Source organism: Danio rerio, chromosome 18 (assembly GCF_052040795.2).
Source record: "Danio rerio strain M-AB ecotype USA chromosome 18, GRCz13ab, whole genome shotgun sequence".
NCBI classification, from domain to species: Eukaryota; Metazoa; Chordata; class Actinopteri; order Cypriniformes; family Danionidae; genus Danio; species Danio rerio.
In genome coordinates this window covers 9,195,133-9,220,000 of record NC_141038.1, presented here as the reverse complement: position 1 = coordinate 9,220,000, position 24,868 = coordinate 9,195,133, and the positions used below count along the sequence as shown (strand labels likewise).

The 24,868-nt window shown below is 34.6% G+C and overlaps 1 protein-coding gene across 10 annotated transcripts in view; it reads left to right on the top strand.

The window, feature by feature from the left end:
* Positions 1–5,896: 5,896 nt before the first annotated feature.
* The window catches only part of shank3a (SH3 and multiple ankyrin repeat domains 3a), a 368,633-nt gene continuing 349,661 nt past the window's right edge, over positions 5,897–24,868 (top strand). For all 10 annotated transcript variants that reach the window (XR_015514523.1, XR_015514524.1, XR_015514522.1 and 7 more), the window contains exon 1: positions 5,897–6,249. Coding sequence is in view for 7 of the 10 variants with exons in the window: in XM_087292766.1 (XP_087148892.1) it covers positions 5,929–6,249 (321 nt within the window). In the remaining 3 variants the exon portion in view is untranslated. The remainder of the gene's footprint in view (positions 6,250–24,868) is intronic.

Genomic DNA, 24,868 nt, shown 5'->3' with positions numbered 1-24,868 from the left:
TCATTTGCTGGAAATTAGAACTGAATTTAGAAATAGTTTTGAAACGAATATTTGTGCTTAACAAACAAAAGTATTTATTTATAGACTAATTGATGTCTGTGCATAAAGGTTTCCCTATCCAAGAGCGAAAGTAAAAGTGATCCATTATCTCTCATTCTCACGTTGTAGATGCTCTGTTTAACAGTTTTCTGTTAAAAAAACTGTTAACTGTTTGCTTGTGAAATGCTCAGTTTTTCTCTTAGACTTACTTTGCGTCCTGTAAATAGCGAACGCGCTCTTGGCGCGACGCAGCTGGCTCTTAAAGGGAATGGGAGATGAGACTGTAATTGGTTTATTCTTAAAACACACCTATAACTCATTAAGAAAATAAACTCAACCCTTTTGGACCATGCGCCGAAGCGCAAGGCAGATTTCCCGTCCTTAAATTAGCAAAAACGCGTCCTGACATGCGCTGAAAGCATTTGCGCCCTGCGTTTTGCGCTTGGACCGTCAAAATAGAGCCCAAAGACACAAAAAAAGTTTGAGTAAGTGACACTAATTCAGCCAATAGCAGGAGCTCTGGAGCGATGACATCACTGTGATGAGTGAGAGGGAATCCCTGTGGTTTCTCACTTAATTTTTTTTTTTTTTTTTTGCTTGCTTGTCTGTGTTTGGCTACATGCAATGTACTAAGAATACAGCTGATATAGTACCATGTTTTTGCATATATTATCTTGAATTGGCATATTTAGATTTGCAATGTGGTTTCAATGCAAAACCTTGTCAGATTTATTTATTTGCTAACATTTTACAGTAAGTTTGCATTAGCTAATGTTTTGTAACATGAATAAATGACAAACAACACATTTATTATGGTATTTTCATCTTTTATAGGGCTAGTTAATGGAAATAAAGTTGTTTATTGTAAGTTACTGTTAACTCACAGTGCAATATAATGATATTACTCGGCTGTCTGGAATAATCGATTCTGATATGCAATTATAAGGGGTTTAAATACAGTTGTGTAGCATCAGTGTGTGAATATAGTTATGGTAACACTTAATTTATTATTTTTTTTTCATAATCATACTTCATAAAAATAATCTTCAAAAACACTTTGATTGACATTCTCCCAGGGGGAAAACACATCAGGGGGAAAACCCCGCCCATTAGTGCCGATTGCTCCCACATTAGCATAGATAGCCCTGAGTAAGAAGAAGCCATCCGCAGTTAGAGTTTTAACTGAATAGTCTGTGATTAAAAGGCATTATAAATGTTCTTCTGAGCCACTTCTTTTGACATCTTCAGTTTTTTTCAGTCCTTCTTTTGAACCTCCTGCCATGCTGGAACATAGCCATATGAAGCTCCACCCCTTTTTTAAAAAGAGCACAATCTCATTTGAATTTAAAGCGACAGCCCCCAAAACGTCACAGTTTGGATCAAAGCCTAAACGGGGCTGTTTTAAAGAGCTATGAAAAGTTATTTGTGTGGGCTTTTGAGCTGAAACTTTACATACACACTCTAGAGACATCCGAGGCTTATTTTATATCTTAAAAAGGGGCATAATAGGTCCCCTTTAACACATGCATCAATTCATTAGTCCGTTTATGTATCACATTTACTTGTCCTGGTGTTTTGTGATGGTGTTTTCTAGTCATGCTGCATACTAGTATTCACTCAACCTGATCAAATGCTGATTTACACACACAGATACACACATGTACACACTCACAGCATGAGATGACACCCACTGATGTGTGAACACATACCAAACTATGTCAGACAGCTTTGGTTGCTGATGCTTTGCTGTGGACTGAAGGCAATATTTGCTTGAAATCAATATAGCAGTTCAACATCCTCTCTCTCTCTCTCTCTCTCTCTCTCTCTCTTTCTAGCTCTCTTTTTCACAACCGCTACAGTTTGTACACTGTAGATTTGCCAGTTATTATGTATTACAATTATTAGAGTATTATAATTATGTTTATGTAATATTATTATTTTGAATTGCTTAATGACAGTGCAGTCTGTGTTTTTGTGCTCTGGACTTATATTAAAGCCCACAGGTTTTACTTTCCAGCTCTAAATCTATCTCTTTCCATCCATTGTACACTTTAATACTGGCAATTATCAAATGTAATCTCTGAATTGGTTTAAAAATGATTGGGTGAGAGTACATTATCTTCTTATCAATGGCTATTGAATAAATAAAATACAATAAATGTGCAGGTACATGCAGAATTGGAGTTTTAATTGGGGACCAAATAATTGATTTGAGATTATTTTGTGATATGAGAAGTAAGAGAATCCCAATTTATGTTGCTGACATCACTGAGCCAATGTTACATTTTATATAAATAAAAACTAAATACAGTTTAGCATCATTGTATAGAATTACACAGAGCTGAGCACTGTGTTCCATTATGATAGTTTGAATGTTGATGTTGTTCATCATTATTGGCAGTCAATCAGAGTTTGGCTTTAATAGCTGTTTCTTTACTTGAATTGCTTTATTAATAAACCCATCGAGTTGTTGAAGGGACGGTAAGGGATGCTGTAGTGGTGGGCTGTTATCGGTGTTAACGTGCTGAGACTCTTATCAGGCGATAAAAAAATGTATTGCTGTTAATCTATTCTCAAAGTTGGATTGGGAGCTGGGTCTATCCTACGCAAGCAATGCTGACTTTCACCTTGATAATTTTTAGTGTGGATGTATACATGACCGAATTGCACTGTATACAGAACGAGTCTTTGAACCTGTGTGTATTCCTACTGTGAAATTACCACATCAAACATGACATGCTAACATGGGTGCAGTTCAATCTGATTAATCTTTGCTCCACATCTAACTATCAGGCACCTGTAGAGTTTATGCGTTGGAGTAAAACATATACAAATAAAATGGAGCGGGTGCTTTTTAAAATGAATGACGGTGAATGAAAGTCAAACTGGTGATCCATCTGACAAAAAAATGCCCTTCTGAATCAAATCAGCAGGATACCCTTGGATCTTTCACTTACTTCGAAGATACTACTTGCTATGCTTACATGGACATCAGTAATCTAGTTATTTGCCTTAATAGACAATAATATATTTAAGGTGTGTACGTGAAGTGCTTTCATGTAAGAGTTTCCTGTAATTTTGAGTGACTTTAACTGCAGTTCGGCAGTTTCACTTTCACTCATGAACATTTCACTCATGCCCCCGAGACACACTGGGGTATTATACACAAATAATGAGTAAGGACTGGGACAGGGAAAAAAGAGTGTTATGGAGTTTGAAAACGCACGCTGAATGGAAAGAACAAAACTTCAGCATCTTGTGATGTGTGTTTGTGTGTGTGCGAGTGTGCGGTCCTTTACTGACAGCCGCTTGTGTGGATCTTGTCGGAAAATGTGTCAAAGTCCTACATGACGGTAATAGTTTGATCGCAGTGTTTACTTCAATAATGCCACTGATATCTGCATACTCCACGTGTCTTATTTTTATTTCTGTTTAGTTCAGTTATGAATTTAGTCGCATTAAGCTAATCAAAAATTGCTGTTTTGAGCTTATGTAGGCCTACAGTTAAAAATTCATGTTTTACTGAATAAACATTTAGTGAACACAAGTACATCTTATTGAACATCATTTATTTTCAAAGCCAATTATCAGAGTAGAACAGTTTCTCAAGCAGTTTGTGATGCAATTTGGAAACAGGAGATGGGCCCCTGTCAAATGCGCCACCTGGCTTGAGAAACCTATTCTCAAAGACTTACTTTTAGTCATTTTTTGGGTAGCAAACATATTCTGAATGCATCCTGGCCAAATTTGCCCACTAAATAACAAATGAAAATGTGCAATGTTTTCACTCATGTTGTACTTATCATCAATGTTTCAGAATCATATTTGGAGGAATAAACCTGATTTTCGGTCACATCTCAAATATGAACATTTTACTCAAACCCACACCCAATAAATCCAGTAAATTTAGATGAATGGTTGCTTTTCTCCTAATATTTTTCCATAGCTGTATAAATTAAAGGATGACTCCAAAATGAAAGCAAATATTCCAAAGAACTATTTCACTGCGAGGTAACCAATATCAGATCATTAGAATTGTTTTGCAACCTAATCTGGTAATTATGCCTTTTTTTAATTGCTCGTTTAGATCTGTTTAAAACTGCAATACAGCCTACAGGGAAATAAAACTAAAATTAAGTTTTACTCAAAAACCTAATATTGCCATATTCATTCAATAACAAATGTTTCCACTCAGGTTTATATTCAGATTCAATGTTTCAGAATCAATATTTTGTGGAATACACCTGATTTTTAATCGCATCTCAAACATTTTACTCAAACTTACACCTAATAAATCTATAAATCGACATAAACGATTACTTTTTAATTAGTCTCCTAATGTTTTTCCATCAGTATATATATATATATATATATATATATATATATATATATATATATATATATTGAAGTTATATATTTCTGTTTAAGTCAGAATTATTAGCCCCCTTTTAATTTTTTTTTTTTTATGTTTTCCAAATGATGTTTAACAGAGCAAGGAAATGTTTCACAGTATGTCTGATAATATTTTTTCTTCTGGTGAAAGTCTTATTTATTTTATTTTGGCTAGAGTAAAAGCAGTTATTCATTTTTTAGAAATCATTTTAAGGTCAAAATGATTAGCCCCTTTAAGCTAAATTTTCTCGATAGTCTACAGAACAAACAATTATTATACAATAACTTGCCAAATTATCCTAATCTACATAGTTAACCTAATTCACATAGTTAAGCCTTTTAATGTCACTTTAAGCTGTTAGAAATGTCTTGAGAAATATCTATTATTTATATTAGTATTAGTATTAATATTATTTACTGTCATCATGGCAAGTATAAAATAAATCAGTTATTAGAAATGAGTCATTAAAACTATTATGTTTAGAAAATGTGCTGAAAAAATCTTTGCTTAGTTAAACAGAAAAACACAACATTTAAATAAAAATTCTCTCAAACACATAACTATATTGTCATTTTCATTAAATAACAATTGAAAATGTGCAATGTTTTCACTCACGTTTATATTCGTAATCAACATTTCAGTTTCAATATTAGGTGGAATAAACCTGATTTTCAATCACATCTCAAACATGAACAATTTCCTTAAACACACGCCTAATAAATCCAGTAAATCTAGATAAGCGACGACTTTTCATGTGTTCTCGTAATATTTTTCCATAGCTATATGAATACATTTTTAAAAATATTTAAATTTCTCTGTAAGATAACCTTTATCCGATTATTAGAATTGCTAAATAGCAATTGAAAATGTGCAATGCTTCTCCCCATGCTTATATTCGTATTAAATACCAATATCATTATTTCAAAATTATTATTTGGTGGATTAAACCTTTTTCAATCGCATCTCAAATATGAACTCAAACCCACACCTAATAAATCCAGTAAATCTAGATAAATAAATACTTGTCATGTAGACTCCTAATGTTTTTCCATAGAGTAGCTAAATAAAAAAAAGACTCTAAAATGAAATTAAATATTCCAAAGAAGCGTTTCACTGCGAGATAACCAATATCAGATCATTAGAATTGTGTTTTGCGAGCTAATCTGATTATTATGCATTATTTAATGATGATGCTGTAATCTTTGTTTTTACTGCTCTCAGATCTGTGTTAAACCGGCATTATAGCCTACAGGTTTGATGCTTGAAAATGCTTAATCACAGCACACATCTAACCTCTCTTTCTCTTTCTCTCCCTCTTTCTCTTTCTTTCTCTCTCTAATCCTTTCTTCCATCTCCCCCTCCCCTCTTTTTCTCTCTCTCTCTCTGCGCTCATATGTGTGTGTGCAGCTCCCCTTGTGTGTGTGTGTGTGTGTGTGAGAGAGAGAGTGTATGCATGAGGGAGGCACTATGCAGTCGGAGCTCCACACACACAGAGCATGCCTGTGAGTGCGGGCTCGGGCAAACATGAGCCTTCCCAGCCCAGAGATCGTCCACAGCAGCAGCCTGAAGTCCCGTCTGAGCCCCCCTCAGCCCTCCCCTCCGTCTCTCCCTCTCTCTCGCTGCCTCTCTCTCTCCCTCTCCTCATCTACTCTCGCCCTGCGCAGCCTCTTCCCCGCCACCTCTCCAGCAGCACCAGCCGGGGGGAAAGCGCCCGCTCTCCGCACGCCGACGTTTGCCGAGCGCCGGCCGGCCCCATGGAGGAACCCCAGGGCAACACACTGGTCGTCCGCATAGGCATCCCTGACCTGCAGCAAACGGTGAGTGAGCGCTCCAAACTCCCTCTCTTTTTCTCTCTCGCTCTCTCTCGTTGTCTTTCAGCATGCACGCGATTGTTCTCTTTCTTTTGCTTCTCTTGAATGCAACCTGTGTTGATTGGCACGACTGCGGTGGACTTTGCAAACTGGTGGGTTACCGCAGATTTACTGTAATTCATAGGGACTTTTTTCCTTGCCGTGAGGCTGTCAGACTTCTCTCTTTCAATATGCATGTGATCATTCTCTCTTTACCCTTTCCTCTTGAATGCAACCTGTGTTGATTGGTGCGACTGCGGTGGACTTTGCAAACTGGTGGGTTACTGTAGATTTACTGTAATTCACAGGGACTTTTACTGTCCTCCCTGTCGTGCAGCTGTCAGACTTCTCTCTTTCAGTGTGCTTGTGATGGTTCTCTCTTTATGCTTTTCTTTTTTTTTTTTGCTCTTGAAGTGAATGATTGGCGTGACTGCGGTGGAACTTGCAAACTTGTGGGTTACTGTAGATTTACTGTAATTCACAGGGACTTTTTTTCTTCATTTGTTTAGACTGTCAGACTTCTCTCTTTCATTTGATTGTGTTCTCTTTATAGTTTTGCTCTTGATTCAATGATTGGTGCGACTGCGGTGGACCTTACAAACTGGCGGGTTACCGTTGATTTACTGTAATTTACAGGGACTTTTTTTCTTATTATAAGGCTGTCAGACTTCTCTCTTTCAATTTGCATGTGATCATTCTCTCTTTACGTTTTTGCTCTGAATTCAATCTGTGTTGATTGGCTCGAGTGCGGTGAACTTTGTAAAATGGTGGGTTACTGTAGATTTACTGTAATTCACAGGGACTTTTACTGTCCTCCCTGTCGTGAAGCTGTCAGACTTCTCTCTTTCAGTGTGCATGTGATGGTTCTCTTTTTATGCTTTTCTTTTTTTTTTTTTTTTTGCTCTTGAAGTGAATGATTGGCGCGATTGCGGTGGAACTTGCAAACTGGTGGGTTACTGTAGATTTACTGTAATTCACAGGGAATTTTGTTTCTTCATTTGGTTAGGCTGTCAGACGTCTCTCTTTCAGTATGCATTTGATTGTGTTCTCTTTATAGTTTTGCTCTTGATTCAATGATTGGTGCGACTGCGGTGGACCTTACAAACTGGCGGGTTACCGTAGATTTACTGTAAGTCACAGGGACTTTTTTTCTTATCATGAGGCTGTCAGACTTCTATGTCTCTTTCAATTTGCATGTGATCATTCTATCTTTACGTTTTTGCTCTTGAATTCAATCTGTGTTGATTGGCTCCAGTGTGGTGAACTTTGCAAAATAGTGGATTACCGTACATTTACTGTATTTCATCGAGACATTTTTTTCTTAATGTTGTGAGGTTGTCAGACTTCTCTCTTTTGGTATGCATGTAAATGTGCTCTCTTTACAGTTTTGGTCTTGGATTCCATGATTGGTATGACTGTGGTGGACTTTGCAATCTGGTGGGTTGTCGTAGATCTACTGTAATTCACCGGGGCTTTTTTTATTTCATGGGGCTGTCAGACTTCTCTATTTTATTATCCATGTGATCATTTTCTCTTTACATTTTTGGTCTTGAATTTAATCTGTGTTGATTCGTATGACTGTGGTGGACTTTGCAAACTGGTGGGTTACTGTAGATTTACTGTAATTCACGGAGACTTTTTTTTTTTTCTTGTCGTCTTTTGCTCTTGAATGCAATGATTAGTGTGTTTGCAAACTAATGAATACAGTGGGTTATCATAGCTTAACTGTAATTCCCTGGGACTTTTGCCATACTGTCGAAAGGCTGTCAGACTTTGACAGTGAGGTTGTACTGGGCCCCCAGGGGCCTCTCGAGCGACATATGGTGCTGATAGATCTGAGAGTGACATATTGAAGTGCAGTTACTCACCTGTTTCTTTAGGACAGATACAGGTGTTATGGTTGCAGGTGTCATTTTCTATTTAAATAAATATATTTTTTTTTTACTTTACAGCTACACTGAAAAAGATAGTTCATTGCAAATTGTTGTAAACAATGTATATAAGCCAAATTTAAACAAACAAATTAAGTTGATCATTACTAAATTTAATCTGTTTGTATAAATTCAGTCTAAGTAACTTGTTTACAACCATTGACCTTAAAAAAAGTTAATAAACACAATAAATACTTTTTTCAGTGTTGATGTGTTTGAACTTTGTCTTTTTAAAATCTTTTTTAGGAATGTGAAAGAATGATTTCGGCAACTAGAATTTATAATTTTTTTTCTGTGATATTGATGCTTTACAGTATCTGAAGTCTTGTTGCCTATCCAAGTTTTAGTATCAACAAATAATAACTTGTCTTCGAGTTAATCATTTGGTATCAGAAGTAGCTCATTCGAAAGGCAAAGGCCTCTAGATTACACTTATTTTACCAAAATTAAATATGATCATGCCTTGATTTTTATTCATTTAATTAGGACAGTAAGGTCTGACTTTGCTTAGACAAAAGTCTTGTAAATGAGTGTATCGTGACGAAATTGACACGTGTGGATATCTGATGTAAAATAAATGAAGAAACACATAATTGGATGGACTCTTGTGTTGTGATCAAGTGAAAGAGCACTAATACATGTCAACTTGTTAAATGATCATAAGAAAGTTCCCTACACGTCCATTAGATTTACTTGCCAATTATGTATTGTATTGTACATTTCCATCCACCTAAACTTGACTCAAAGATTTTGCCTTGCAATACTACTGACCTCTTGAATCAGAGTAGCAGGTTTGCATGAGGGATTTAGAGGCTGACAAGGGTGCAGAGTGTAAGGTGAGGGTGTCAAAATATGAATAATGTTTTTATAACTTTATGCAAACAGCTGTCAGGCAGCCGATGTGTCTGGCAATGACATCTGTCGGAAATGTTTCAAAAATCTGCCTATAGTGCTGCAGCTTGCTTTAGTCAGGTTTTTAATTCAGGTTTCAGATCCAATTTGCACACTGTCATTATACAGCTGGGTTAACAAAAGTATATATAATTGTCACTTATGCATGATTACTAAAAGTGTGTGTGTGTGAGGATTTTATTGAGTGTGCAGTGAAAGCAATTGTACACCACACCGAATTAACAAAAGGGTACACTTTGGGTGGTTTACTCTTTTTTCATGTGGAAAGACTTTATATTTAATTGGAAATGAAGTAAAAACAGCAATATTAAAAGGGATTGATTCATTTACTTTTAAACTAAATTTTTTTTTATTTGGATTTATTTTAAAATATTATTTATTTGTGTAATGCAAAGCTGAATTTTTAGCATCAATTTAGTCTTCGGTGTCACCTGATCCTTCAGAACACATTCTAATATGGTCATTGGGTGATTGCATGTAAAAGGATGTGTCTGTGAAGACTGTGAAGTCTGTGCCAGGTCGCAGATAAAATAAAATAGCATTTCTAATAATAAAATAAATAAATATTAAAATAAAATATAAAATTCTAACAAAATGTATTTGTAAAATAAATGTAAAAAATATAATTATTACATTATTATAATAAATGAAATAAATAATAAATAAAATAAATAAATAATCAAATAAAATATCAATCATGATAAAATGTGTTTATAAATAAAATAAAAATTGTATAGAATAGTAATAAAATATAACAATAAATAAGTAAAATAATAAATATTACTATAAAATATGAAACCATAATAAAATGTATATATAAAATAATAATGATAAATTAAATAAATAAATAAACAAATAATCAAGTAAAATATCAAATCATAATAAAATGTGTTTTTAGAATAAATAAAAATGTTATGAAATAAAATAAATAAATAAAATAAATAAATAATGCAGTAAAATATCGAATCATGAAAAAATTAAAACATTTTATTATAATGAAATAATAATAATAATAATAATAATAATAATAATAATAATAATAATAATAATAATAATAAAATAAACAAATAAATAATAAATAAACAATACATAATAAAACAAAACTAAATACTAAATCATAAAAAATATGTTTATAAAATAAACTAAACAGTTATAATAATAAAATAGTAATAAAATTATTAAATAAATAAAAAATAAAATAAATACATGCTGAAATAAAATAAATGAATAATAAAATTAAACAAAATAATAAATCATATAAAATGTATTTAAAAATTAAATAAACATGTTATATTAATACAATAATAATAATAATAATAATAATAATAATAAAAATAATAACAATAATAATGAATAAAATTAATAAAATAAAATATCAAATCATAATAAAATATATTTGTAAAATAAAAAAAATATATATAATAATAAAATATTAAAATAAATAATAAATAAAATAAATAAATAATAAAATAAAATGGTATGAAATATCAATTCATGAAAATTTTTATTTATAAAATAAATAAAAGATATGCTGCATGACACATGAATATAATAGTCGAATACGAATGCACTCTAGTGACAGTTAGTTCTGTTAGTAAAAGTGCATGGGTTCATTTACATTTGCACTGAGATGGAACTTGTTTTGCATTCCAACAATATAGTCAAATATTGTAGACCTAATGGAAGAACTTAACAAATGATCACTGAAAACCCTATTTGGATGATGAGCACTTATATTTTTGATTATAAGGTTTTGCTGCATGTTTAGTTGGACCGCTCCAGTGCATTTGACACCTATAAAGTGAGTAACTGCATTGGAAGTGAGCTACAGATCAATGACTTATTTTAGCTTGCCAGAATTGTGTTTATCCTTCAATCTTTCATCCTTTTCTCAGCTTTATGAGCTTTATGTGTCCATGCATGCGTTAGGATGGACTTCTGCTTACATGTGAGTGTGTGTGTGTGTGTGGTTGTGTCAGAGCCTCATTAAAAGCAGAAAGCCATGGTGTTAACGGGTGCTGTCCTTTAGCAGGGCCCAAGTCTCTATGTTAATGACGAGAGGTGAATGAGAGCAGATAAAAAAGATGTGTTAAATGCCAGATTTTCACTGGCTCATCCCACCGCCATGCGCCTTTCAAATGCTAACTCGCACCCAATAAATCCTGATATTATCTTTGGGTGCATTTAAATACAAATAAACAATATCAGATTGTAATCTTTATTTCTATATACTCGCATCCGACTCCTATAAGTGCAAAAAACAAGAATGTATTGCACATACATCTTTTTGAAGGTGCACACGCAATTTTGAGGTGGTAATATTCCTGAAGTTTCTCTGTGTGTGTGTGAGTAAAACAATTGCGTCAAAAATTACAAGTTTATTTTACTTAAACAATTTCATTGTTTCTGTTGTTTTAAGTATTCCTATGTGGACATAATTACACAGCAGGCACAGGACGTCAACATGAGGTCAGATTGACGTTGTACCCCCGTTGGACATTTTGGTTGGAAATAAAAATTGGGTTGAGGTCAGAATCCAACGTCCAAACGACGTCAGTTTCCAACATCGGACAGATATTGGATTTTGGTCACTTTCTAGTGCAACCTAAAATCAACTAAATATCAACATCTGTAAAGATGCTACAGCTTAACGTTGTGTGGACGTTACCACTATGACGTCTATAATGCCCTATTCACACAGGGCTTCAGCTTTAACGCTTTCACTTTGAATGGATGATGTCAGGCGTTGCAGAACTGCATTGTGGATCCGTCGGCGCCGCTTCAGAGGAGTTGCTCGCTGCAAAAGTTGGGACTTGCTCAACTTTTCAAGCACTGATGGAAGCGTCAGCCAATCGGATCGCTGTATGCAAATACACCAGCTCAGACAGTGGCCTATTGCTGACTAATTTCATTGGCTGACGCTGCTATGATGGTCGCGTTAGCCCCAACTTTAGACACGCCCTCTGTCAAGCATTGACGATAAAGCCCTGTGTGAATGGGGCATCAGGCGTTGGATTTTGGTCACCATACCTGATAAATAATTGTCAGTATTTGATGTCAATGTGATGTTGGTTTAAGATTTTGGCTTGACATTGGATTTTAGTTACTTTCCAACACAACCTAAAATTAGTCAAATATCAACGTCTATAATTATGTTACAGCTTGACATTGTGTGAACGTTACCACAATGATGTCTATCAGACATTATATTTTGGTTTTCATACCTGACGAATAAATGTCAGTATTTGACATCAACATGACGTTGATTAAAGATATTTGGCTCGACGTTAGATTTTGGTCACTTTCCAACACAATCTAATATCAACCAAATATCAACGTCTATCCGCTTGTTAAGTGTGACGTCACGCGGAGCGGCTTCCGGGTCCAAGCGCTCTATTCAACTGAATGGGGAGATTCATGAAATGGTAATAATAAACGTTTACAAAGCGATTTAATACTGTCGAAGGTCACGATCGCAATATATATGTCCATGCCTAATATCCAATGGCCAGAAAGTGATTCATTGCTTTATAAATTGTTAAAATGTTGGTATTTGTTATGCAATTAATTAATTAACTTTAATGTGTGATAGGAATAAAAAGTGATCATAAACGAATGATTTCTCAACTCAAGTGAATGGTGGCTTGGACCAGGAAACAGTATTACATACGTCACAAACACGTCATCACTTAACAAGTGGATAATGATTTTCTAGTTTGACATTGTGTGGACGTTACCACTAAAATGTCTATCAGACATTGGATTTTGGTTGCCATATCTGATGAACAAATGTCAGTATTTGACGTTAATGTGGTTTGGTTTACAGTTTTTTACCATGGCTATGACAGTTTTTTCCAATACATTTAACAAATTTCCTAAACTCTTAACTCGATTACCACAACATCCGTCTTTGTTTACTCACTTTTTCACCTATTCACTTTTTACTGTGTGTGTGTGTGTGTGTGTGCGTGCGTGCGTGCGTGTGCGTCTGTGCGTGTGTTAAATGCCCTCATATTAACATTTTTGGTATTTGAGCACAGTCTGAATCACACCCCAGTGCCCTGAAAAGTATTCTGCACTTAGTTCTCCATGGGCAGTTTTGTAAATGAATTGAAACTCGGTATTTTGCCTTCACTTGAAATAGAAAAGTACACTTTTTGAAGTGCTCCATTGACATCTATATTCAGGTACTTTATTCAGTATTTCGCAGAGCTGCCTTTGGCTGTGATTACAGCTGTGAGACTTGAGTAGGCTGCGCGTCTGCCGGATTTGCAGAACTGGATTTGGTCAGTTTTTCCTGTCTCCTCCATGCATTGGTTGCATTGTGGATCATCTGTGAACTCTTATCTTCAGGTCCCTGAACACATTTTCTGTGGAGTTAAAATCTTAGCTTTGGCTGTGTCAATCAGAAATGTCCAGGAACCTATGATGAGTTTCGCATGGCTTATTGTCGCATAGTCTAAGACTTGTTTTTTTTTTTTCATTTCAGACATCTTTGTTTTTGAATCCAAAAAATAAGCTCTGAAATCTCCCAGTTCTAGCCAATAAAATTGCTTCATTCTAAACCTATTTAAATAAATGGTGTCAGGTGATGAGTTTTCACCAATACTGCTGCTTGGCCAGAAAAGTCTAGCTTCTGTTATAGGCCTTTATTGCTCTTTTTGGATAGAAAGACAATGTTTTAAACGTCTTTCATTTTTTAATGATGATCTCTGCTTCTAGGAATCTTAAGCATTGGGGTATTAGGAGGACTTCACATCAGAACTATAGCCACCATTTTCCCTTAGACCAGGGGGTGTCCAAACTACGGCCCAGTTCAGATCAGTTTTGTGATGGCCCGTGAGGCTTTTTATGAATATTAATAGAATCTGCCCCGCTATACAATAATAAACGTAATTCAATAAATTACCACCTGGTGTCGCTATTACAAGCTTTCAATTAGGCAGCAGTTCCTGTTATAAAGTCAAATGAATCGAACAAACTGAAAGAAACATAATTCATAATCACGTTTTGGCGAGCCATGGCACAAGCAAGAAAAAGGAAAATCAACAGTGAGTGCAGGAAATTTCAGTCACGATGGGGCAAAGAATATTTCTTCACAGAGGTCAGTGGAGTATGTGTCTGTTTAATTTGCCAGGAGTCAGTTGCAGTAATGAAGAAATATAATATTAAAAGACATTATAAAATAAAACATCAGGCCTTCAGCTCTTACACTGGTGCCGAACGAGATCAAAAAGTAAAACAAATAGCAGCTGGCTTATTAGCTCAACAACAGCAGTTTTATTTTGTGCTAATAAAGTGCAAGAAAATTCTACGCTGGCTAGTTATGATGTAGCCCAGCTAATCGCACAGCACCGGAAACCTTTTATTGAAGGAGAGTTTATAAAGGATGAGTGTTGCAAGTGTAATTTGCCCAGAGAAGATTCAAGATTTTAAAAACGAAAGTCTTTCAACACACACAAACACAGTTGGATGAAGAATTAAAATAACAAATTAAAATAATTCCATAACACACACACACATACATACATACATATATATACACACACACACACACACACACACACACACACACACACACACACACACACACACACACACACACACACACATATATATATATATATATATATATATATATATATATATATATATATATATATATATATATATATATATATATATATATATATATATATATATATATATATATATATATATATATATAATGCGCGTGTCTGTGTAATGTATGTAATATATGGCCTGGGACAACTTTTTTTTTTTTTTTTTTTGCATCTGGTCCTCGGCCCAAAAAGTTTGGACACCCCTGCCAAGGGGTGGTCGGGTCACAAGCAAAGAGATCAGTACAGGTGGCAAACTACATAAACAACAGTACAAAGCAAAGGTTGAACATGGCAAGGCAAGAAAACCACATCGTAATATCCACTAACAGTAAAACAAGACTCAGCACTGATGTGTGTTTCTGTACTGGTTTTAAAGACCATGTAATCAGTTTATCATGATCCTCCGGCTGTGTGTGTGTATTCATTGTCAAACAGGAACCGGTGTGTGCAAGGTGCATGCTGGGAGTTGTAGTTCGTAATTGTGTTGTGTGTGTAGTTGTCCAGCTATCTGCAGTAGCTAAATTGTTGGTGACTGTAAAAGACTAAATGATGCAAATCTGTTAGAAGAAAAACTGCAATAATATTTATTTTAAGGCATTTTTTTCTCAATCTAAATTATTATTATTATTATTATTATTATTATTAGTATTAGTATTAGTATTAGTATTAGTATTAATCTTACCAAGTACAATTATCTTACCACACTGGCACTTGTTTCTGGTCTGTGTCTTCTTAATTCATTCATTTATTTCTTGTATTTAGTTTTTTTTTTTTTTTTGCTTTTTTTGTTTTTTGTTTTTTTGCAGTGATGAAATCTGTAATCCCTGCAAAAACACGTTCTTTGTCATTCCAGATCACTTTATTAATACATTATAGTAAGTTTTTGTTCATGACTACTTCTGTGGGTGTCACCATTCAAAATTAAAGTATATATTTTTGCTTATAATGTGATATTTCTCTTCGCCATAAAATAAAATGATGGCGTATGACAGCTGAGCTGAATCCCGGAAAATAAACCCTGAAACTTCCTGACCAATGTGAGGAAAGTTTACCCGCATATGACTTGTTGTCACTTTTTTGTTCAGTTTAGAAACTTTGTGTGAAATTGAACCACACCAAGAAGAAAAATCAGCATTGTAACAACATCAATCCCTGTTTGGGAACAAAACAATCAATCTATAGGTGTGAAAGTACCCTCAGACAACCAAATCGTGGCTGAAACCGCACAATGTGAGCAGGGCTTTAGTTTAACATCTGCTTACATTCCCCCCCGGGTGCGTTGTTGGCTGTGTTCACTGTAGAGTGACTTACAAAAGACTACGTGTAATATTAAAAGAGGAAAAGGTGGAAAAAGAAGTGATATGAAGAGAAGAGCGCATGTCTCTGGGGGCTTTCGGTTAAGAATTTGAAAGTGTGACAAAAGCCCTATTCCCTGACGTTAATCGCAGAGGGACCCCTCTGATGTGCGTACAGCAAAGACTACAGGGACCGCACTCCTGGCAGAGAAACCGTGTGCTTTACGCTAAATTACAGACACAAAAGTTTTGTAATGTTAGTGTGGGTGTTTGCACTCTTCATCTCTTGTAAAGGGTGACTAAGGAAACCCGTAACCTGCTTGTATCTCTTGTGAGAAATTCAGATCATTTTCCACCAGGAAATGATGTCTTCAGCTTTTTCTTTCTCGAATGTGGCTTTTGCTTGTAAGAATAGTCCGCTCAAAATGAAAGTTCGGTTATCGTTCTCTTTCCCTCATGTCATTCCGGAGCTTTATGACTGTCTGTCTTTTTTCTGTGGAAGTAAAAAAAGACATTGTGTTATTTTTAGGTTGTTCTTTTTCAAAATCAGGACTATAGGGCGGTTTAGTTGTAAAAATTTATTTAAAAAGCAAAATTAAAGTAGCCTATATGTCTTACACTGCAATATTATTTCTAACCACAAAATTTTATCGATTTGTTTTTAAGAATACAATACTATGGAATAGGGCTGGGCGATATTTATTGACCGAACATCAATATCAATAACAATAATGAAAGTTTTGATATGAAGGCTATAGTTTGACTAAAATGTGGCTGCTGACCCAGTGCCTTAAAAGCAATGCCAATAAGCTTAGGATGTAAGTTTGTCATTCCCATGGGAGCCACGTGACAAATAGGGAGCAACGCGCACATAGTGTGCAAGTGGCATGTACGCGTTTTCCGGGTACACCCAGTTGAAAAACATCTGGAGCCTCATGCATCAACGCTGCATATACACAAAAACGTTGCGTATGCCAGGTTTCATGCTCACGTTTGGATTTACCAATGATGTAATTAACGTGAGAATGTGCGTTGGTCCGCGCCAACTTCATGTCTGGTGTACGTGTATTTCTTGTGTGTTTGTTTTATTTCCATTGGCGACTCCTAGAGGCAGTTATGCTAAATTGCAGACTACAAAGTATCGCACCAACACATGTGAAAAACATTGCTAATAATTTATAAATGATAAAATGGGTTAATTGACTGATTGACTGATGGGTTAATTGAATTGATTATATTGTCAATATAATAATGATTTAGAATAAATAAAAGCATTTGCAAATGTATTCAACCCTTAGTCTATAGCAGTGTTTAGCCTTATTAGAGGACATTGTCAATGGTCGAATTTGAAGGGAACGCATTTTTTAGGGATCACAGTGATTTTCTGGCCTATGATGATGACTGGCTTATTAGCCATTTTAGATTTCCAAGAGCTATCCTCTTGGAGCTCTGTGCTGAGTTGGGTCCAAATTTGGAAGGAGAGACAGCGAGGAGCTCCAAGGTGGCAGGGTACACGATGGGTGGCTTCTTGGTGAGTGATGTATTTGATGATATTATTCCAGTTTTTTATTTTATTTTATGTAAGAAAAATATTTAACTGCATATCAGGAGACCATGATTATCCATTTAAGACTTGCCTGGTAAACCCCCTCAACAACCCACAAACGGATCAAAAGCACATTACATTGGGAAATGATGCCAATTCTTGGTGGCGCTGCCTGATAAGAGCGGAGGGGTGCTGCTATACCACCCCAACAAAGTGTTCCTCTAATACATCTCTGTCTCCCAAAGACACAGATACTACTCTAGACAGGAAAGTGTCGCCCACAATTGAGGCAACTCTCTCCTCATAGGGAGTTCAGCATCCCCTGTTCCCCCGCCTGTTCGGTCCAGACTTTAACGTTGCCCCGCTGTTCTCCTCTTAACCTGCACCTTTACATCGGACCATTTCTTCTCTCACAGTGTGATTTTCAGACCCCACTGCATTACGTCTTTATTTTAGTTAAACATTGTGAACAATTTGCGTGTATGTGTGATCGTGATTTCATTTATAAAATAATCTTGTTTTAGGTGTTAATGCTTTGGATCGTTTATAATATAATGACAATTCTTAAATTAAGACAAATTCTCCAGTTTAGTAACTCCACACAAAGTAAAAAAGCTATTAGCAAGCTAGTTTTAAGATAACTAGACTATGTCATGTAGGATGCGGACAACGGAAAAGAGGATTCACATGCATTATTTATTCAACAGAGGATGGTCAGACAGGCAAAGGTCAATAACATGAGCAAACAGGTACATACGGGTGAAGATAAAGAGTGGTCGGGTCACAAGCAAAGAGATCAGTACAGGTGGCAAACTACATAAACAACAGTACAAAGCAAAGGTTGAACATGGCAAGGCAAGAAAACCACATCGTAATATCCACTAACAGTAAAACAAGACTCAGCACTGATGTGTGTTTCTGTACTGGTTTTAAAGACCATGTAATCAGTTTATCATGATCCTCCGGCTGTGTGTGTGTATTCATTGTCAAACAGGAACCGGTGTGTGCAAGGTGCATGCTGGGAGTTGTAGTTCGTAAATTTGTTGTGTGTGTAGTTGTCCAGCTATCTGCAGTAGCTAAATTGTTGGTGACTGTAAAAGACTAAATAATGCAAATCTGTTAGAAGAAGAACTGCTATAATATTTATTTTAAGGCATTTTTTTCTCAATGTAAATTATTATTATTATTATTATTATTATTATTATTATTAGTATTAGTATTAGTATTAGTATTAGTATTAGTATTAGTATTAATCTTACCAAGTACAATTATCTTACCACACTGGCACTTGTTTCTGGTCTGTGTCTTTTTAATTCATTCATTTATTTCTTGTATTTAGTTTTTTTTTGTTTTGCTTTTTTAGCTTTTTGTTTTTTTTGCATTGTATACTGTGTCACTCTTTATGCGTTAAATATTACTTATTTTTGTTTATTAGTTTTCAAATTTGACATCATTGACATCAAACCTCTTAACACGTCATATTTGATTTCAACAAGATTTGAGAGATTTAAGAATTACTCATATTTCGATCTGTGCCTCAAACCAAGATATTGCACTCCTTCAGAAGATTTGGATTATAATATTCTCTTTTTCATCCGTTTTCTAGCTTGACAATCCATATATTGAATCGGAGCACTGTTGACATCCTGCAATATTTTTTCCTTTTGTTGTTCCACAGAAGAAATGAAGCGATACAGGTTTGGAATGCAGGAGGGTGAGTAAATGATGACAGAATTTTCATTTGGGGTGAACTATCCCTTTATTGGTTTCATATTGCGTGTCATTCCTGCTCGCTGAGATGTCTGGCTTGAGTTAGTTCATTCACGTTGATTACCCAGCTGAGCTGTGCTGCTCAAGTAAATGAGGTTTTCCATTTAAAGTAAAAACAACAAAACAAAACACGATATTATGCCTCCAAAAGCTGGCTGAGAATGCAGCCATTCACAGAACCCTCAGACATTTGTAGAATATATTCAGGAACATCTGGCATGTGCTAAATGATGTTTGGTGGTTTCAAACCATTTTGTAAGTGTGGAGAGGATTAAACATTAAATAACTAGTGATGATCCCAATATTTTTATGCACATTTTGTGGTCTTGTGCTTGTATTAGATATGCTAAATGTAAATGGATATATATGCCTACAAATTGAGTTTTTGTCTTGTTTTGTAATACAAATATCTAAGAAGCATTTTATAAGCAAGTAAAACATATTGTCTTGTTTTCAGAAGTACAATGTCTAAATTAAGTTTTTTTCTTAAAAACAAGCAAAATAATCTGCCAGTGGAGTGAGCAATCTTATTTCAAAGTAGGGCTGCATGATATTGGAAAAATCTGATATTGCAATATAGCACTATTTAATAGTTTTCTGGAGAGTCTAACAGTATTCAGCTACCGAAATTGAATATCCACAATAGAAAAAATACTCTGTTTTGTCTTGTTTCCAGTCCAAATATCTAAAAATTCTTAGAGCAATTAAAAATATTGTTTTGTTTCTCTGTCAGAATTAAAAGTCAGAATTAAATTTTTTTTTTAAATTAAAACAAGCTAAATTATCTGCCAGTGGGGTAAGTGAAATAATCTGACTTTTACTTTGAAATGTGGATATTTGAACAAAAAACAAGACAAAAATTATAGGTACGTTTTTTTTTTATGCATAAATCATATAAATCCCGAACAAATATAGTGTTTAAATATAATTCTGTAGCTCCTGCGCAACTATAATTCAGACTCAACATTGCGTATCTTTGGCGATGTGCCTATTGCAGATGTGCACATTGCGATATCGATGCTGAAACGACATATTGAGCAGCCCTATTTCAAAGTGAAATCTTATTTCATTATTTCATAATCTTATTTCAAAGTGAAATCAAGATTAGTTTTCTTATCCAATTGGCAGATTATTTTGCTCGTTTTCAAGTACAATTATCTTACCACACTGGCACTGCAAACAAACAATCTTCTTACTTGGAGTTTTTATCTTGTTTCCAGTCCAAATATCTAAAGAATCTTAAATCAAGAAGCATTTTCTAGACAAGCAAAAAAAAATTGTCTTGTTTTCAAAAATAATGTCAACATTAAGTGAGTTTTTACCTTAATACAAGCAAAATAATCTGCCAATGATGTAAGCAATCTAAATTCAGAGTGAAATCTTATTTTTGTTATTTCATCATTTTATTTCAAAGTGAAAACAAGATTATTTAATATTATTTTAAAATTAAAAAATTCTAAGAGCAATTAAAAATATTGTTTTTTTTTTTTACCATCAGAAGAAATAAGTCACAATTAAAAGATTTTACTTAAACTAAGCGAAATTATCTGCCAGTGGGGTAAGTGAAATAATCATAGTTTCACCTTGAAGTGTAGATATTTGAACTAGAAACAATACAAAAATGATAAGTAAGATTCTTTTTTCATAAATCATGTATATTCTGTAGAAACACAGTGATTAAATACAATTCTGTAGCTCCTGGTCAGCTATAATTCAGACTCATCTTGCGGATGTATACATTGTGATATCGATGCTAAAACAATATATTGAGCAGCCCTATTTCAAAGCGAAATCTTATTTCATTATTTCATAATCTTATTTCAAAGCAGACACGACATTATATTACTTATCCAATTGGCAGATTATTTTGCTTGTTTTATCTATCAGCTGGCTTCAGAAGACATGGACCATGTCAGAAGATTGATCACTGCAAAAAAAAAAAAAAAAAAAAAAAAGCTTTTCTTACTTGGAGTTTTTGTTTTGTTTCTAGTTTAAATATCTAAAAAATCTTGAATCAAGAAGCATTTTCTAGACAAGCGGAAATGTTGTCTTGTTTTCAGAAATAAAATGTCAACCGTAAGTGAGTTTTTTCCTTAAAACAAGCAAATAATGTGACAATGGATTAAGCAATCTTAATTCAGAATTTTATTTCAGAATCTTATTTCAAAGTGAAAACAAGATTATTTTGCTTATCCCATTGGCAGATTGTTTTGCTAGCTTTATTTATCAGCTGGCTGGCAAGAAGACTTGGACAGTGTCAAAAGAGTGATCACTGTAAAATTGGATTTCATTACTTGGAGTTTTTGTGTTGTTCAAAATATTAAATTTTTTTAATATTGTGACCAAATATTAAAAAAATTCTTAAATCAAGAAGCATTTTTTAGACATTTTCTGATAAATTCATCTAATCTGCTCCTGCATCATTAACTTCATTGCGCAGGAGATTGGTTGCTGTTACCTCGGTAGCTGTTAAGCTGCAGCCTGTTTTCAGAGATCCTCTTTCACCCCAGCTCCACCTGTGTTTAGATCTACAACAGGGGTTACATACAGTTGAAGTCAGAATTATTAGCTCCCCTGTTTATATTTTTCCCCAATTTCTGTTTAATGGAGAGAAGGTTTTATCAACATATTTCTAAACATTATAGTTTTAATAACTAATTTCTCATATCTTTGCAATGATGACAGTACATACAGTTTGACTAGATATTTTTCAAAACACTTCTATACAGCTTAAAGTGACATTTAAAGGCTTATCTAGGTTAATTAGGTTAGGTTATGGTAATTAGGCAAGTTCTGCATGTACAACGATGGTTTGTTCTGTAGACTATCGAAAAACAATATAGCTTAAAGGGGCTAATAAATTTGACCTTAAAATGTTTTTTATTTATATATTTTTTTTTATTTATTTAAAATTCTAGCCGAAATAAAACAAATAAGACTTTTTCCAGAAGAAAAAAATATTATCAGACATACTGTGATCATTTCCTTGCTCTGTTAAATATCATTTAGGAAATATTACAAAAAAAGATAAAAAAAAAAAACAAAGGGGGGGTAATAATTCTGACTTGAACTGTATATATTATGTTTGCAGTAGCAGCAGCGTGTTATATTCTCAGAATGCATGTCTGTGTATATACTGGTAGTAGCAGGTCTCGGTACTTGCTCTGCCATAATAATTAAAGCAGCAGCAGTGTAGCAGGTCTATACCACCAAGACCAAATACATCAACATTTCCATATACATATTCATTATACCATACTAAATCCAGAGTGCTCATGACAGAAATAGTTTTTGCTTGTCTATAGAAAATACTTATTGATTTAAGAAATTTTCGATATTTGGACTAGAAACTTTTGTTTTTTTGTTTTTACAATGATGGCTAATGGCTAGCTTCTTTTAATTGTAATGTTGTATTAAGGTGGACATATTGGACTCATAAAAACCAAAATCATATGCAATACACTATTTTGTGACTAATGCGTGACTTTTATTAGGGCGTTCCATATTGGAATATAAACCTATTGAAAATGTACAATTTTATCTGCAAATGGAGTGATTTTATGCTTGTACATGCTCATAATGCTGTGGTAATCAGACTCTTGCTCCCAGATCTCTTGTTGACAGATGGCATGTGTGGCACAGCATGGACACAGTGACAGCTGTAATACATACCTTACAGTCCACCTGGCCATCCTCTGCGGATGTTTAATGAGTGTTTTAAGCATGGAGAAGCATTCGAGAACATTTAGCTTCCGTGATGCCTAAAGTAGGTTGATTAGTAGGATCACTGTAACCTAGTTATGGCTTAATTATGCAAAACTAAATCACAGAGGCAGCGATTTTATCAAGTGATACATGACAATGTGGGTTTTTTTTAATACATGCAGGCAGGCCATGATCCAATTCTTTCAAGGTTTTGAAGAGGTTTGTTTTGTGTTTTATCAGAAATATATAGATTTTTACTGGAAAGCTTCTAGAAGAGCTTAGATCTTTGAGTGGAGCTTGGATTTGGATGAGCGGCAGCTTTTAAAAAAAACATAAAAATGTAATTTAATAAATGGACAAAATGTCTGGATTTTTTTTGTGACACACAGTGTTAGCCAAAGTTTAATGGGACAAAATTAGAATAGCTATGATGTTGACAACCCCCATTTTTTAAGCTAATTAGACTTAATATTGCATAATTATATTAGAAGAATAAGTGTTATAATACTTATTTTAAGGCTTAATACTTATTTTAAGATCTTATTTCAAAAAAGTCCTGCCGAGTGCAAATATCTTACCGCACTGGCACTTGTTTCTGCTCTGTGTCTTCTTAAATCGTGTGTTTGTTTCTTGTATTAAGACGGTTATTTTTTGCAGTGCATACTTTGTCATGCTTCATTGACGTTAAATATTACCTTGTTTTGCTAATTAGTTTTCAAATTAGTCATTCAATTTATTAGACTACCTGAGTATTGCTGCTGACCATGCCCATCCCTTTATGACCACAGTGTACCCATCAGTGTAACCATCTTAACCCCACAGGTGGACAAATCTAAACTTGTTTTTATTAAAACAAATATAAATATGCATATAATAAATAATACAGCTAATAATAGTATTATACTAATGCAAATTGTCATAAATAAACTGAAAAAAATCAAGATGAAGAAGGCATGGAGGCAGTGGGTTTTATGTTTATGTAGAAAAATAATAATTTTTGTAACATTTTAATCCTTTTTTTTTTCATACGTAGAGATATTTGCGTATTGCTGTACATCCTGTGTGAATTAAGCAATGTGTAAGCTTTTGGACCTGCATAGGTGCATAACTAACATGCTCTCCGCAGGACTTTAGTCCAGTTTTTAGTTGGTCAGTGGCTTAGTCTATTTCAGTTCTTCAAAATAGCAATGCGCCAACAATGTGCCTTAAAACACATCCTTTACAGACCAGCAAAACCATGAGTCCACAAAGTGGCGCAAATGGATTTCCTATTTAAACAACGTGGTGCAAAATGTGAAAATTACAGTTGCGCTGGTCTGAAAATAGCAACAAATCGGCCCATACACATCCATACCATAGACTGTAAAATATATGGAGGTAGTATCCGTGACGTCACCCATAGGTTTATAAAGACTGCAAAAGAAGCCACAAGTAGGCGCGGCCAACCGTCGCCATTTTGTTTGCGCGTCATCATACCCACGGCGGGATACCAAACAAGGGCAAAGAGGCGGAGAGTGAGCGGAGCTACAGACACCTGCTGACAGTTTGCTTGGACCTGGTTCAGACACACTTTAATTTGGGAGAACACTTAATACTTTATCACCTGTGACTCGTTTGTATTCTGACCACTTGTGCTTGGTTGTACACTATATCAATAAAGTGTTTAGACTTGTAAAAACACTATAGTAATACACAGAGCCACTAAACATTGTTCTTATGACGTTTTTCAACTGCAGGAAAACGCAAATTACTTCCAAACACTTCAGATATAGTCTGTGTTAGTTAATGTAAGACTATTGATGA